At 42.3% G+C, this 18,104-nt stretch overlaps 1 protein-coding gene across 1 annotated transcript; it reads left to right on the top strand.

The window, feature by feature from the left end:
- Nucleotides 1-8,498: 8,498 nt before the first annotated feature.
- LOC309393977 (natriuretic peptides A-like) lies at nt 8,499-17,981 on the top strand. Its single transcript, XM_081956610.1, has 3 exons — nt 8,499-8,748; nt 15,142-15,447; nt 16,674-17,981. Exons 1-3 carry the CDS (start codon nt 8,641-8,643, stop codon nt 16,677-16,679), a joined length of 420 nt encoding a protein of 139 aa, XP_081812736.1. The 5' UTR covers nt 8,499-8,640; the 3' UTR covers nt 16,680-17,981.
- The last annotated feature ends 123 nt before the right edge of the window (nt 17,982-18,104 follow it).

Below are 18,104 nucleotides of genomic sequence, written 5' to 3'. Positions count from 1 at the left end.
CCAAGAGTACTCTACAAACCTCCTAAAGGCTATGCATGCCCTTTCTTTGACAAAATGGGTGGAAACTAATCTTTCCAGCAATGGGTGGAAACTATTCTTTCCAGCAATGGGTGGAAACTAATCAAGGAGAGAAGCAACTTAGAACTGAGGAGAAACTTCCTGACAGTTAGAACAATTAATCAGTGGAACAGCTTGCCTCCAGAAGTTGTGAATGCCCCAACACTGGAAGTCTTTAAGAAGATGTTGGATAGCCATCTGTCTGAAACGGTATAGGGTTTTCTGCCTAGGCAGGGGGTTGGACTAGAAGACCTCCAAGGTCCCTTCCAACTCTGCTATTGTATTGTATTGTATTGTATTGTAAAAAACGATCCCGTTTTCCTAAAAAACAAATCGTTTTTGGGAGGTCTGCAGAGTGCAGTACCTTGTTTTTTTAAAAAAATTGCCTCTTCAAAATCTAGGTGCGTCTTATACTCCGAAAAAGAGGGTATATTTAATATGACATGTTTTTGACAGCCGCAAGAATTGTATTTTCACAATACCTGAAAAATGAGGAAACACCTACAGAAGAAGATATAATTTAAAAAAATATTAGACTGTGCAGAAATGGGTGGACTAACCCTGAGGATAAAAGGAAAAATAGACACAGAATATTTTCGAACTTGGGACTTGTTCTATCAATGGTTGGATAATAGAGGTTAAAAACTAGGAACTGAAAAAGCTTTATTATGTAAACAAATTGTCCCAGACAGTACGCTGTTCATCAAGCACTTATTGTAGCAATGGGTGGAAACAAGAAGCAATGGGTGGAAATTAATCAAGGAGAGAAGCAACTTAGAACTGAGGAGAAACTTCCTGACAGTGAGAACAATTAATCAGTGGAACAGAAGTTGCCTCCAGAAGTTGTGAATGCCCCAACACTGGAAGTCTTTAAGAAGATGTTGGATAGCCATTTGTCTGAAACGGTATAGGGTTTCCTGCCTAGGCAGGGGGTTGGACTAGAAGATCTCCAAGGTCCCTTCCAACTCTACTATTGTATTGCATTGTATTGTATTGTATTGTATTGTATTGTATTGTATGTAAAGAGAAAATATATAAAAATTTGGGGGGAGGGGATTCGGACACTTGGCAACTGGTTCATACTTATGACCGTTGCTGTGTCCTGGGGTCATGTGATCCTCTTTTGCAACCTATTGCCAAGGAAAGTCAAGGGGGAGGCCAAATTCATTTAACAATCGGGTTACTCACTTATCAACCGCAGGGATTCACTTAACACAACTCCGGCAAGGAAGGTTGTAAGCAGGGGTGGGTTGCTGCGGGCATTGTTGCTGGTCCGCTGCGCGCACTTGTGCAGTTAACTGTACATTGTTTTGCGCATGCGCAGAACATGAAAAAATTACTAAAAAACATGCCAGCAATGGAAACCGGGGAACTGGTTTGGGGGCGCGGCCAACCGGTTCTGCGACCAAGGCCAAAATACCACTAGCGGTTCACTCGAACCGGTACAAACTGGTAGCAACCCATCTCTGGTTGTAAGATCAGGCAAAACTCACTTAACAAATGTCTCACTTAAGAAGATAAATTTTGGGCTCAGCTGTGGTCGTAAGTCAAGGGCTACCAGTATAAACTCTATAAATGATCCACTCCACACTCAACGGGACATCCCCAGGGGGGCAAATCCTCCCAGTTCAGCCGAATCGGTAGGGACGAATGTCCTTGGTTAGTTAAAAAAAAAAGGCTTCCGAGAATCGTTGGGCGATTGTCGGAAGCTTCCCCCACCACCACATTTTAAAGCATTTTTTTCCTGCCGGTTTAGGCGAATAGGCAAGCAAAAATTGCTTTAAAATGCTGGTGGGGGGGGGGGGGTGCTGCAAAAGAAAAAAAGAGAGGGAGGGACGGAGGAGGGAAAAAAGAGAGGGGGGGGGAAGACCACAAACCTGGCACTAGACGTAGCTTCAGAGGACACCTTGAAAGAGCACAGCAATCCAGGGCTGGAAGGGACCTGGAGGTCATCTAGTCCAACCCCCTGCTCCAGCAGGACATTGTTGAAGTGAGAGTTTCTGTCTTTTGACCCCCCAGTCACATGACTACATAGCCACGCCCACCCAGTTTACATGATCGCCCACCGAGCTACGCCCACAGAACGGGTAGGAAAAAAATGTTAGATTTCACCCCTGTCACACACCATAAGAGACTTCAAAATATTAAAATTGCAGCTCAGTTGGTACGGTATCATCAATATGCTGATGATACCCAACTTTTCATCTCTACCCCAAACCACCCAAACGATGCCCTCGACATGATGTCCCGATGCCTGGAGGCTGTGCGCATCTGGATGGGGAGGAACAGGCTCAAGCTCAATCCCTCCAAGACTGAGTGGCTGTGGTTTCCGTCATCCCGATTTGTGCATCTTGTTCCATCTTTGATGGTAGGGGGAGAAATTTTAGCCCCCTCAGAGAGGGCCCGCAATCTGGGAGTCCTCCTGGATACGCGGCTTAGTTTAGAAGAACACCTGATGGCCGTGACCAGGGGGGGGGGGGCATTTACCAGGTTCGCATGCTACGTCAGTTGCGCCCGTTCCTGGATCGGGATGTTCTATGCACAGTCACTCATGCCCTCATCCTTTCTCGCCTGGACTACTGCAATGCTCTCTACATGGAGCTGCCCTTGAAGAGCACCCGGAGGCTTCAGCTGGTCCAGAAAGTGGCCGCGCGGGTTATCATGGGGGTACCTAGGTACTCCTATGTTACACCCCTTTTTAGGCGGCCTGCACTAGTTGCCGGTTGTTTTCCGGGTGCGATTCAAGGTATTAATTATGAACTTTAAAGCGCTCCATGGCTTAGGCCCAGAGTACCTGCGAGACCACCTACTGCCACCAGTAGCCTCCCACCATCCAGTGTGATCCCACAGAGTTGGCCTCCTCAGGGTGCCGTCGGCCAGTGCCGGCTGGCGACCCCCAGGGGGAGAGCCTTCTCTGTGGGAGCGCCTTCCCTCTGGAATGAGCTGCCCCCGGAGCTTCACATAATTCCTGACCTCCGGTCCTTCTGACGCGCCCTAAAAAGTTGGCTTTTCCAGCAAGCCGGCCTGGCCTGTTAATTTTATCTAATTTTTAAAATGTTATTGTCATATTAATTGGGTTTGTTTTTTTGGATATATCTAATTTCCTTTTAACTTTTGTGATATGTGTTTTTTAATGTTGTACGCCGCCCTGAGTCCTTTGGGAGAAGGGCGGCATATAAATCCAATAAAACAAAACAAACAAACAAACAAACAATGTATTCCTCTTAATTCCCCCCCCCATCAAGAATTTAAGGCATCTAATTCCCTACCATCTCTCTATCCATTTTCCTCTGCTTCCGAAGTCTAAAATACAGGTAGTCCTCGATTTATGGCCACAACTGAGCCCAGGGTTTATGTTGTTAAGCGAGACATTTTTAAAAGCAGGTTTTGTCTCATTTTACAGCCTTTCTCGCCACCGTTGCAAGAACCGCAGCAGTGGTTCAGTCAGTCATACGGTTGTTAAGTGAATCGGTCTTTCCCCTTGACTTGGCTAGTCTGAAGGCCGCCAAAGGGGGTTGCGTGACTCCTGGACACTGCAACCCGTCATAAATATGAGTCGGTTGCCAAGTGTCTGAATTTTGATCACGTGACACGCCCCCCCCAGGGATGCTGCAACGGTTGTAAGTGTGAAAAACGGTCATAAGTCCCTTTTTTCAGTGCCGTTCTAAGTCTGAACGGTCATTCAACGAACTGTTGTAAGTCGAGGACTATCTCGACTTCCTGATCCTTTGGGCCTATCACTGCAAAGGATGGAGAAATGGATCCCAAACTACAAGGGGAGAAATCTGGGTGATTGAGGAAGGTGTGTCCTTGCTGGCCCGAGCATCAGAGAAGGTCTGAAGCGATACAAGAACGCTGTGCCTAAAACCCGAAATCAAAGTTTAATTTTTTCCCCCCACCTCGAGCACAAAGTCCAGAAGTGGTTTCCCAAGTAGAAACAGAAGTAGTTGTGCTTCTGTCTTTAATCAAAGCAATCGATTAAAGTTATGAATGTTACAACACTGGATGTTTTGAAGAAGATGTTGGATAACCATTTGTCTTAAGTGGGGTAGGGTTTCCTGCCTAAGCAGGGGGTTGGACTAGAAGACCTCCAAGGTCCCTTCCAACTCTGTTATTCCATTCCGTTCCGTTCCGTTCCGTTCCATTCCATTCCATTCCATTCCATTCCATTCCTTTCCATTCCATTCCATTCCATTCCATTCCATTGAATATCAGTTGAATAGAACCATCTCTGCTAACTCCCATCAACTCCTGCAACCATTCGTTCATTGTGGGAATCAAAGTGTAGGATGGTTGTTCTAGAAATGGTTAGTTGATACTATTACCCAAAAGTAAAAAGTTGAGGTTTGATGTTATTATCATTTATTCTACTGCACCAAAGGATGTGGGAAGCCAACGCCTTTTCTTTCTTTTTCTCCTTCTTCCTACATTTTTCCCTTCCCTTCCCCCCCCCTCCTATACTGCTTTCTTTGGCATTTCTGTATCTTATATTATGAATACAATTAAAAAAAATAATTACACTTAGGCAAGAAAAACCCAAAGTACACATATAAACTGGGTGAAAGCAGGCTTAATAGCAGTAACCGTGAGAGGAATCTTGGAGTCTTAGTAGACAACCAGCTAAATACAATACAATACAATACAATAGTAGAGTTGGAAGGGACCTTGGAGGTCTTCTAGTCCAACCCCCTGCCTAGGCAGGAAACCCTATACCGTTTCAGACAAATGGCTATCCAACATCTTCTTAAAGACTTCCAGTGTTGGGGCATTCACAACTTCTGGAGGGAAGCTGTTCCACTGATTAATTGTTCTAACTGTCAGGAAATGCCTCCTCAGTTCTAAGTTGCTTCTCTCCTTGATTAGTTTCCACCCATTGCTTCTTGTTCTGCCCTCAGGTGCTTTGGAGAATAGTTTGACTTCCTCTTCTTTGTGGCAACCCCTGAGATATTGGCTCACTGCTATCATGTCTCCCCTGGTCCTTCTTTCTATTAAACTAGACATACCCAGTTCCTGCAACCGTTCCTCATGTTTTAGTCTCCAGTCCCCTAATCATCTTTGTTGCTCTTCTCTGCACTCTTTCTAGAGTCTCCACATCTTTTTTACATCGTGGCGACCAGAACTGAATGCCGTATTCCAAGTGTGGCCTTACCAAGGCATTATAAAGTGGTATTAACCCTTCACCTGATCTTAATTCTATCCCTCTGTTGATGCAGCCTAGAACTGTGTTGGCTTTTTTGGCAGCTGCTGCATACGGCTGGCTCATATTTAAATGGTTGTCCACTAGGACTCCAAGAACCTTTTCACAGTTACTACTACTGAGCAAGGTACCATCTATACTGTACCTGTGCATTCCATTTTTGTTGCCTAAATGTAGAACCTTGCTCTTTTCACCCTTGAATTTCATTTTATTAGATAGTGCCCAATGTTCAAGTTTGTCAAGATCCTTCTGCATCTTAAGCCTGTCTTCTGGAGTGTTGGCTATTCCTGCCAGCTTGGTGTAATCTGCAAATAGGAGCCAGCTATGTGAGTCAGCGGCCAAAAAAAGCTAACATAATCCTGGCTTGTATAAACAGAGGCATAGAATCAAAATGACGTGAAATATTAGTACCGCTTTATAAAGCCTTAGTAAGGCCACACCTGGAATCCTGCATCCAGTTTTGGTCACCATTCTATAAAAAAGATGTTGAGACTCTAGAAAGAGTGCAGAGAAGAGCAACAAAGATGATTAGGGGACTGGAGACTAAAACACATGAAGAACGGTTGCAGGAACTAGGTATGGTTAGTCTAGAGAAAAGACGGATTGGGGGGGAAATGATAGCTATATTCCAGTATTGGAGGAGCTGCCCCAAAGAAGAGGGAATCAACCTATTTTCCAAAGCAAGACAAGAAACAATGGATGGAAACTAACCAAAGAGAGAAGCAACCTGGAATTAAGGAGAAACGTCCTAACAGTGAGAACAATTAATCGGTGGAACAGAAGTTGCCTCCAGAAGTCGCGGGTTCTCCATCCTGGAGGTTTTTAAGAAGGGACTGGACAGCCACTTGTCTGAAATGGTATAGTATCTCCTGCTTGAGCAGGGGGTTGGACTAGAAGACCTCCAGGGTCCCTTTCGCCTCTATTCTATGTCCCAAAGGTGCTTTTTCAAAAGAAAACGACGCTCTTTTCTTTTCATCCATGTTTTGGTCCTCTCCTTAAAGTATTTTCCATAATTAATCATGGTTTGATTTCTCTCCCCCCCCCCCTCTTTAACAGGGATACGTTTGGAAGAGTTTTAAGGCTGAGGTCCCCAAGTCTGAAAACACACCACGCACTCTCAACAAGTTAAATAAGAATCAACCCCCCCCTCCCGTCTGGTCTGTCGCACTTGATGTTGGTTGTATCGTAATTTTTGGTGTGATTGTCGGGAGCTGTTGAGAGTTTAACAAATTATTATTCTTGTTAAGCTTTGGGAGACTGTCAGTTGGTCTTACCAGAATTGCGTGTCTCGAGGGTGGCGTGGGAGCAGTCACTGATGGGTATTAACACGGCCCATCAGTGACTCCTCCCACGCCCCACCTCGGAGACCACCACCCATCCACCACGACTTTTAATTTTTATTAATTTCTTATTAAAATATTAGAGACAGTGCGATCATCCTGGAATTATCTCCGCCATACGCACTAAAATATGAAACACATAATATACGAGTCTTCAACACAGTATTTACTAATACTTCAATTAATAATGTCTGAAGACAACATGGTCTCCGTACATTACTAATTATATATTATCATTCTACCCAATATTTATATTTACATATATTACATCACATTCCATGTTCACAAATCCTAGTTATTTCTTGTTCCAACTCCCACCTTTCGTTTCCAACCATTGGTGAAACCTATTCCATATATCATATTCTGACTCTCCTTTGTTTTTAAATTCTAGCATCAATTTATCCATTTTTGTGCAAACAAATATTTTTTATTATTATCTCCCTTTCTAAAGGTATATTTCCATTTTTCCATTGTTGAATGTATACCGTTCTTGCTGCCGTTATGATGTGTAATATTAAATATAGTGACCCTTTACTACCGTCTTCGGTTAGGATTCCTAGTAAAAATAGTTCTGGTTTAAATTCTAACCTTAGTTCCAACATGGCTTCCAACCACATCTGGATCCCTCGCAAAAACTCTTTTGCTTTTCTGCGCTTCCACCACATGTGATAGTATGTGCCTGGTATTTGGTTACGTTTGCTGTGAGACCTGCAAGCCATCTTTTCTTTTGGGACTTCAGGTCTGGCACACTTTCTACTGTGGGAAAAAGAATTATACAGAATTGGGTGAAGTGTAGCCATAACAACATTCTTTCTTAGAAAGTCAAGGTCACTTTTGTTCCTGCACTTGGCCGGATGGGGATGGGAGGACTCTGTCTTCATGGCAGTGGAAGATCGGGCCATGTGATGGACTTGTGGGTGTGGGGGCAGGGTCTTGAACTTTCAACTGGGTGGGAAAACCTGGAAGCTTCCAGATGCGGGTGTCAGGCCTGTAATTCTGTTCCTTTTAGGATCTTTGGCCTGCCACATAATTAAAACATACATATTATGCTGTTTCATTGGTATAGTAGTTGGGAGGGGGGAATAGAAAGGAGTAGGATTGTGGAATGTATTGTTATGGATTTCTTAGAAGCTCAAGGTCGTCTTTTGTCTCCGCACCTCGACACCTGGCCGGAAGAAGAGGGGTGTACATGCCAGAGTGGAAGATGAAGATTGGACCATGTGATGAATTATGGGGTGTGGGGATAGATGATGAACTTTTAACTTGGGGAATTCACCGGATGTACCTTAGAGTTGAAATTTCACCAGCTTAATGCCAACATGCCTGTCTTATTAAATTGGAGTTTTAAGGACTACTTTGCCTTGGACAATGATTTAATTCTGCATGATATTTGGAACGCTGACAGCGGGTTTTACCAGGTGTGCCAACATGACATCTCTAATGAAGTGGAACTTTGAGGAAACTCAAGCCTTGGAATTTTATTTTGTTGGGGGTGGTTGTTTTTTTTTTGGAACCCTGACATTTGCAGCATTTCGGGGATACATTATTGAACATTTTGGCCAGTCTTGCTGGGAGAAGGTGCCACCATCCGCCGTGGCTTATGGCTGGGGTATCTAAGCAGGCCCATGTCCCCCATCCAATCGGATTTTCCACTCCTAAAACCACCCCTCTCTCTGCTACAAGACTGTCTCCTAAAACAGATACAAGAGGGATTTTTCAGAGCTTCTTTCACACCTAGGAAGTGTGAAAGCTCTCCAGACAAGGACCAAGGAATGTGCCTGTCACGGGTTCCTCCGCTAGTGCTCTTACGGTCCCCCCGTTGGTCGGAAACCGTAGAAGAGTGCTTCCCGCCCCACGAAGATCACTTTAAAAGGGAATCTTCTCTCCTGGCTCCGGTGTCCGTGATCCTTTATCGAGTCAGGGCGATGGAATGTGGGGTTCATTCTTCAGGCATGAGCTTTGCCGCCCAAAAGATATAAAGATAGAGGGCACGGAATCGACGCCACTGCAGGCAGAGGACGGAGGAAGGCTAGGGTCCTGGAGAAGATGATGGGTTCAAGGATTCCTTTCCTGCTCTCCCTGTTCCTTACGGCTCAGCTCCAAGGTCCATCTGGGGCCCAGCCCATCTCTTGGTCAGAGCTAGAAGATTTCAAGGTAAGAACCATCTGGGGTTGGGTCAAACTTGGGAGAAGTCTTGGATAATAACTTGGGGAGAACCTCAATGTTGATGGACACTTGCTTGGCATACCAAGATCCTCGTTCTATAGACTGGTTCAGAGAACAGGTGATGGGGAGAGACATCTCTTGAAACGATCCTCTAATTGGCTGTCACCTTCTAAATTCAATCAGAATAGAGCCGGAGGGGACCTTGGAGGTCTTCTAGTCCAACTCCCTGATCAAGCAGGAGACACTGTACCATTACAGACAGGTGATTGTCCAGTCTTTTATTAAGAGCCAGCAGTGTGCAGCAGCTGCCAAAAAAGCCAACCCAGTTCTAGGCTGCATCAACAGAGGGATAGAATCAAGATCACGTGAAGTGTTGATGCCGCTTTATAACGCCTTGGTGAGGCCACACTTGGAATACTGCATTCAGTTCTGGTCGCCACGATGTAAAAAAGATGTGGAGACTCTAGAAAGAGTGCAGAGAAGAGCAACAAAGATGATTAGGGGACTGGAGGCTAAAACATATGAAGAACGGTTGCAGGAACTGGGTATGTTTAGCTTAAGAGAAAGAAGGACTAAGGGAGACATGATAGCAGTGTTCCAATATCTCAGGGGTTGCCACAAAGAAGAGGGAGTCAAACTATTCTCCAAAGCACTTGAGGGTAGAACAAGAAGCAATGGGTGGAAACTAATCAAGGAGAGAAGCAACTTAGAACTGAGGAGAAATTTCCTGACAGTGAGAACAATTAATCAGTGGAACAGAAGTTGCCTCCAGAAGTTGTGAATGCTCCAACACTGGAAGTCTTTAAGAAGATGTTGGATAGCCATTTGCCTGAAACGGTATAGGGTTTCCTGCCTAGGCAGGGGGTTGGACTAGAAGGCCTCCAAGGTCCCTTCCAACTCTACTATTGTATTGTATTGTATTATATAAGAGCCTCCAGCGATGAAGCACCTACAACTTTTGTTCCACTGGTGAATTGTCCTCCCTGTTAGGAAGTTTCTCCTTAATCCCAGGTTGCTTCTCTCTTTGAGTAGTTTCCATCCATTACTTCTTGTCCTGCCCTCTGGTGCTTTGGAAAATAAAATATGGTGGCTCTTCAAATACCAGAATATCGCTATCACATCACCCCTAGTCCTTCTTTTCTCCAGTCTGGTCATACCAGTCTAGAAAAAAGGTTATATTGATTAATAGGGGTCAATGCCCAATGTCTGGCCTTGAAAACCATAGACATACTTACTGGAAGCTTGTATTCAACCCAGACAGGATCTACTCCATGGGTTAGTCTCTAACAGGCCACAGGACTGTCTGTGATGCCTGCGTGAATTGGTTCAAGATAAGGCATCCTAGCCCGGTTGAACAAAAAAAAAAACCCATTCAGTTTGATCTTGCCTTGCTTTCTTTTAAAAAAAAGATTTTTTAAAATTTTAATTGAACAAAAACACACAAAAAAAGAATCATCCTTCAATACATCTTGTAGAAAGCGTGTCGGTTGGTTGCAAATAACTTTCGTCCATTTCTTCCACAGTCATTACTTGTAGTTCATCATAGATTATACACTTTAAATCAAGAATCTTTATGTATCTTACCATCAATATATCACAATTCTCAATAATTGACTACAATTGTTTGAACGTGCTTCTGCCTGAACTTATTCATACTTAAAAACACAACCACATGGCACTTGTTAGCTATTTCAAAAATCCTCCAATAACATTACACTTTTATGACATATTCTGAGTAAAAAAATCAATTAATGAAGTTTCTAAGCTCCCCCCCCCCCGCTGTTTAGAATATTATATCCAAGTTGCTTTTACCAATACCAGAGCATGTATATATTATTAAACAATATCCATTAACATTTCCTTGTTGTTATTATAATTAGCTAAAAGTCATTTACTATTTATATCCCAACTCACACCCAAAAATAAATAAATAAATAAAACATTACACCTTTATGACAAAACCTAAATAAAATTTATAGGTCTTTTTCCCAGGTCACAATTTGCAATCTATATCCAGATTTCTTTTACTAGTTTAACAATACATAGTATATATCATTAAGTTGTGTCCATTATCATCCCATTATTGTTAATTATAGTTATTTAATTGTTAACGAATAAATATTTAATCGCAATCTAAAGCAATGTAAAAATGACTAAATTCCTACTTATTGCTCAACCAAGATTAATTAATTTTTTATTAAGAACTTTCATTGTCAACCTGTATCTTTCCAATAACAAAATAGTCTTATCTCTCTTGCCAATTGTGGTGTCAGTCTTCTTTTTATCTCCTTTATAAGGGTTTTTTTAAAATATATTTTTATTATTTTTACATTTAAAACAATGCAATACCACGGAGTCAGAGTAACCATACATTCACATTATGTACAGCTAGTTTCAACCATTAACAGTTAATCTACTTAATACATTGTCTGTCCTTCTGTCCAATCACCATATATACATTTGTTCCAGTCTTGTTATCTTGTCTTATACCAATCATAAAATCTGTTCCATACTTCCAAATATTCTGATTCCCCTTTATTTTTAAGTTCCAAAGTGAGCCTATCTGCTTCTGTACAGGCCAACATTTTTCTGATTATATCAAGCTCTGATGGTGTATTTTCTTTTTTCCAATACTGTGCATAGGTTATGCGCGCTGCAGTTAGCATATGTATAATTAAATAAAGTGTATCTTTCTTAAACCCCTCTGGTGTTATGCCTAGGAGAAAAGTTTCTGGTTTAAACATAATTTGTTCTCCCACCATTTGTTCTAACCATGATTGAATCATTTTCCAATATTTTTTTGCCTCATTGCACATCCACCGCATATGATAGAAAGTGCCTGGTGTTTTTTTACACTTCCAAAAATTTGGGGCCAGATTTTTGAACATTTTGGAAAGCCGTGCTGGGGGGAGATGCCATCTGTAGAACATCTTATAAAGATTATAATGTTAGTTTCCGATTAAGTATCCAAAGTTTTTCCCACTTAGCCAATTCCACATTGTAACCGAAAATTTTTAACCCAGGTGACCATGGTTTCTTTGACATGTTCCTCCTCTAGTTTATATTCCAACAAGAATCTATACAGCACTTTGATCAGTCTGTTTTCTGTCTGTATCAAAAGTTTATCTAATATTGTGTAGTCTTTGGCAACATCTCCTTTATAAGGTTTTTATAGATTTCTCTCGCACTTTGTTCCTTAAAGGATCTCTCAGGTAATCTCGTTGCCCTCCAATTACAGTATTTTTAAGGTTAGCTTGTTGATCTTGCCTTGCTTTGAAGCCATCTCCTCAAGTCTCCAAATCTACTACTCAAAGGCAGTTCTAAATATATTTATTAGATCAAAGCAGACATAGTTATGGGTTCATCGGACATGCTCCTGTTCACTAGCACTGAAAATCTGGCTACGACACCTCGGTAGGAGCTACTGTATGTCAAGAATCTCCTCTTCCCCCAAAAATAAAAGTGGAGATTAAGTCAAAGAGAAAAAGAAACTCATTACTTCATATAAGACATTTCTATTTTCCATTAATCTTAAAGTTTCCAATCATCCTCAACTCCAAATTTAATTTCCCATTATTATTTGTCAATCCATGTAGTCATTAAATATTTTAATCTATATTCACATCCATTGTTCATTACATCATCATTATTCCATTTTATATTATAAAATAGTCACCAGCCATAATCATACCTAACAATTTAAATCATCTCACTCTTATATATTAAATACATTATTATTCTTATCTCGTATAAGTAAATGGTCTATTTCATAATAAAGGCTTAATATGTATAGAAAGAGAATGGTGATACAATTTTATAAAGACCTATTGCTACCTAGTACATAATTGTAGAGATAAAGAAATAAGGGTTGTCATAAAAGAAAGAATACTATGGTAACTTGAACATGCAATGCTCAATGAAATATTTAACTATATTTAATGGATAATTAGTGAACGCATCCTTAATTGTAAAAACCATCGCACAAAAACTTGTAACCAAACGACATGCTTGATGAAAATGTGTTTTTTTTTTTACTTCCCTGCTCTTGTACCTTATGTGTTGTCTTGTCTTTTTAAAGAAAAATAAATAAACATTTATAAAAAAAAAAAAAGAATCTCCTCTTCCCCAAACGATTATATGAAATTGGAGGCTAAAACTTACAAAGAACAATTGCAGGGATTGGGTAGGTGCAGGGGTCAGCAAACAGGGCTCTTTTATCCCTCTGCTGCGGCTCCCCGTCGCTCAAAATATGTGACACAACCGCCAATGTGTGCGACACCCGCCGGCATGGGATTTATTGAACTTTTTTGACCCTGGGCAGGGCCAACCGTGGATAAACCCAAGAAAAGAACCGTTTCAAAAGAAAACAGAATGTTTAATTCAACTATTAGTTGAACTAGTTCAACTACTAATTCAGTGGCTAGTTTTGTGGCCGCTCAGGTTTTGTGGCTCCCTTTTCGGTGGGAAACAGGTCTAAATGGCTCTTTTGAGTGTTTTAAGATTGCCGACCCCTAGTCTAGTGTAAAGGATTAGGCATGATGTGATAGCATCTTCCAATATTTGAGTGACCGCCCCAAAGAGGAGGAGGTGGTGGTGGGGGTTTCAACCTATTCTCCAAAGCACCTAAAAGCAGAAAAATATGTTCAAAAAAAAAAAAAAGTATTGACATCAAAATAAAACATTCCTTTCTAGAAGCCCAAGGTCATTCTTTGTCTCTGCATCTGACCGGAACTAGATAGGGTGGAAATGCCAGTGGGGCAGAGGAAAATTGGAACGCTGACATTAACCTGAATCGGAAAACTTCCTGGGGTTCCCACCCAGTTGAAAGTTCATGATCTTGCCCCACACCCACAGGTCCATCACGTGGTCCGCAGCCACGAAAATTACTGAGTTGGTAAAGTTGATGATAGGCCGACACTACGAATTCCTCAGATTCATCGTAGCTCCAAGAATGAAGGAATCAATTATCTTGGGGCTTGCATGGCTGGACAAGTGGGCACCTACAATAAAGTGGGAGCACAGCATTAGGAAATTGATTATCGGCTTTGGGCTGTTACCACCGGTGGAGCCAAAAGGCCATCCAGGAACAATTGTACCGAACAGCCCAGACCGTCCAGAAGCTGCAACACCTGCAGCAGACACCAAACCCCCAGGGATCCAACAAGTACCAAAACACTACTGGGACTTGGCGGAGATGTTCAGTGAGGAAGATGGCAATGATCTTCCCCCTCACTGGTCCACAGAAGTGCCAACATGTCTCTCTTAATAAATTGGAAGTTTGAGGAAAGTTCTGCCTTGGACTCTGATTTAGCCTATCCAGAAGATAGGCTAAAGATACAGAAGGATCTTGACAAACTTGAACATTGGGCACTATCTAATAAAATGAAATTCAATGGTGAAAAGAGTAAGGTTCTACATTTAGGCAAGAAAAACGAAATGCACAGGTACAGTATAGGTGGTACCTTGCTCAACAGTAATAACTGTGAAAGGGATCTTGGAGTCCTAGTGGACAACCATTCAAATAGGAGCCAGCAGTGTGCAGCAGCTGCCAAAAAAGCCAACACAGTTCTAGGCTGCATCAACAGAGGGATAGAATCAAGATCATGAGAAGGGTTAATACCACTTTATAATGCCTTGGTAAGGCCACACTTGGAATCCTGCATTCAGTTCTGGTCGCCACGATGTAGAAAAGATGTGGAGATTCTAGAAAGAGTGCAGAGAAGAGCAACAAAGAGGATTAGGGGACTGGAGACTAAAACTTATGAAGAACGGTTGCAGGAACTGGATATGTCTAGTTTAATAGAAAGAAGGATTAGGGGAGACATGATAGCAGTCTTCCAATATCTCAGGGGTTGCCACAAAGAAGAGGGAGTCAAACTATTCTCCAAGGCACCTGAGGGTAGAACAAGAAGCAATGGGTGGAAACTAATCAAGGAGAGAAGCAACTCAGAACTGAGGAGAAATTTCCTGACAGTGAGAACAATTAATCAGTGGAACAGAAGTTGCCTCCAGAAGTTGTGAATGCCCCAACACTGGAAGTCTTTAAGAAGATGTTGGATAGCCATTTGTCTGAAACGGTATAGGGTTTCCTGCCTAGGCAGGGGGTTGGACTAGGAGACCTCCATGGTCCCTTCCAACTCTGCTATTGTGTTATATTATTAATTTTGGATGATATTTGGAACGCTGGCACTTTGCTTGTTTGCGTGGCCCCGTTTCTGGCATGCCGCAGACCGCTGCCAGCCCGCAGACTGGGGTGGGTGGGTGTTGGGGACCCCTGCCCTAGTGGGAATACAGACAACCACTTCGGTAGAGCCCGGCTTTAACAGAAGAGTTTGCAAAATTTGTTTTTTTGTTTCCCGCCCCCCTTTTTTTTGCTCTTAGGATCTTCTGCAACGGATTGAAAGTAAAGTGGAGTTGGCAGAAAAGGAAGAAATTGAACGAGATCCGGGTGATGCCAACGAGGAACCAGCGGGCGATGAAACCCAGCTTCTCTCGTCCTGGGAAGGCAAATACTCAAGACCCCCAAGCGACGGCCCCAACTGGCAGCCTCCTGAAAGAGCCCCAGCATCGGCCGTGCGGAACAAACTGAGGGGTTTCTTCAACGGCCCCCGCAGGTCACCCAACTGCTTCGGACAACGGCTGGACAGAATAGGCTCCGTGAGCGGACTCGGGTGCAACAGAAGACACGTAAGTTGCAACGTGGGGACGTCTGCAATGTTAGCTGGGGGGAGAATCAGTTCAGCATTTGAAGCTCTGTCGGCTGGCAAAGCATCCAAATCATGGCTAAGTGGCCAATATCAACTCCCAAAAGGGCCTCTCCCAAGAGAAGATAAATGGGAGTTAAGAAGCGGTCAAAAATGATGGAAGGGGTCAATTAATCTAACTGTAGTCGCTGGGAGTGAAGATGAGGTGGCTACTAGCGAGATTTGGGTGACCAGATTTGGAGGGTCAGCCGCCAAGCAAGAGTGGCTTTGTCTGCATTTCTGCCATCTGTCAGAAATGGTGTAGGGTCTCCTGCTTGGTCCTGGGGGTTGGACTAAAAGACCTACAAGGTCCCTTCCAGGTAATCTCTTAAATCTGGGCTAAAGCTTTCAAGAAGAGACTAGACTGCCATCTGTCAGAAATGGTGTAGGGTCTCCTACCTGGTCCTGGGGGTTTGACTAAAAGACCTACAAGGTCCCTTCCAGGTAATCTCTTAAATCTGGGCTAAAGCTTTCAAGAAGAGACTAGACTGCCATCTGTCAGAAATGGTGTAGGGTCTCCTACCTGGTCCTGGGGGTTGGACTAGATGACCTACAAGGTCCCTTCCAGGTAAATCTGTTAAATCTGGGCTAAAGCTTTCAAGAAGAGACTAGACTGCCATCTGTCAGAAATGGTGTAGGGTCTCCTGCTTGAGAGGGGGGTTGGACTAGATGACCTACAAGCTCCCTTCCAACTCTGTTAAATATTATTATTCGTAGCACTGTTAAAGTAGTATTATTTTTATACAATAATTGTTTGGGGGGTGGGTGGGTTGAACAATCTGAAACTCTACAAAGGGGTCAAATGAGCAGAATTTTTTTGTTGGGGAGCTGGTCTAAATAAACAGAAATGAGTTATCTTAAAGTCGTTTGCATTTATAAATGTATTTCTAAGTGTCAGCTTTTTATGGCTATCTCTTCTTTCCAGATAAATGGAGAATGATCATAAGGAGGGAGGGAGACCTTGAAAATGAGCTTCGAGAAAGGGGGGGGGAAGAGCCAGTTTTCTGCTCCATGTTTGATGCGACTATTCATGGGTTTTGATTTCTAAACTGCCGTACTCTTTCCTGTAAAGTAAACTCAAAATCTAACTTTGACACAAGACTGCAATTTCCAAACATTGGCTGATAATCAAGGCAAATCTTATTTGTTTTCCTTTCTTTTTTTTTACAGAAGTGAAACTTTGGAAGACATTACCTTGTAAGTCATCAAAGCTGTTTTTGTTTCATTATGACTTCAAGTTTCTGCCTGCCAAGTGTGTGCCACCACAGGAAAAATTTAATACACCGATCCTAGAATATCAGGATTTTTGCTCCAGCTGAAATATACCCCCACAGGACAATTTTGAGCTCCAAGCAAGTCAAACACAGCACCTGTAAGCCAACTGTTCAACAATAGGAAACAAATCTAACATTTCCCCTTAATCACGTGAATTTAAACATGTACATGTTTTTCTCTCTATGAATTTAATCTCCTGGATAGTTTGAAACCAGGAATTTTTAAATTCAGCACCAAGGACAGAGACGGGTGTGAATTCTTTCCACCCTGCCCAATTTTTATCCATAAACTAGCTGGATACCGTGCTTCGCTACAAAACGATGTGATCAGGCTTGATAATTAATGAGTAGTTACAATCGGGGTTGATACATTTGATGCTAGCTTGAAAATTAATGTAGAATGGGTAACTCCTTAGCATTAGAGCTTGTTAATAAAAGGCAACTGGCAGTTGGAACAGAGTTCCTTTCAGGTGGGGAGGGGGAGTAGAATGTCTAAACTCCCAGTCCGCAGCAGGTGGGATGAGTCACGTGCTGGCCACACCCATATAAGGCAACTGGCAGTTGGAACAGAGTACCTTTCAGGTGGGGAGGGGGAGTAGAATGTCTAACTCCTTAGCATCGACACGTGTTAATATAATACTGTATAAGAAATACTTATGATCCAATGGTCTTTTCGAAAAATCCTTTCTTAGCGAACCCCTAGAAGCCAAGAGGAACCTACAGGGCAAATTTCAAGTTTGTAGGCTTTACATTTCTGGAGATTTCGCGATGAGTGAGTGGTATTTGAATTTTTTATACCGTATATAGATTAAGAGAGTGTAACAATATCTTACTTTCTTCCCCATAAATAAAACCCACTGAAGTACAAAGATAGAGAGACTGCAGAGGGGAATAATATTGTTTTCTAAAATTACCCAGGCCAAGAAAATCCCCCTAAAATGGCTTGTTGCCAAAAAAAACTCTACTCCGTTTTTGGGTTTGTGGGAAAATTTGAAAAAACATTGTGCCTCCTCATTCTTTGAATTTTTAAAGGAATCGGTTCTGAGATAGATTTTTCAACCCTTCAAGTTTGAACGGACCCATCAACAAGCATTGTGGAATTGTTAGGGTACAGGGAGAAGATATTTAATTATGGGTTTTATTTAATCTGCACGCAACAAAGGCTTTGTGGAACACCAGTATGATTAAACAAACAGGATTTTAATGACCCTCGTATCTAGCTATCTTTCTTGTGTGTGTGTGTGTGTGTGTGTGTGTGTGTGTGTGTGTGTGTGAATTATTTATGTAATTCCACATTTCAACTGACTGTGGGGATTGCACAAAAAAA

The sequence above is a fragment of the Natrix helvetica genome (assembly GCF_964273705.1).
Source record: "Natrix helvetica genome assembly, chromosome: 5".
Lineage (NCBI taxonomy): Eukaryota > Metazoa > Chordata > Lepidosauria > Squamata > Natricidae > Natrix > Natrix helvetica.
The sequence above is the reverse complement of the archived record's forward strand: the minus strand, read 5'-3'. Positions and strand labels throughout refer to the sequence as shown.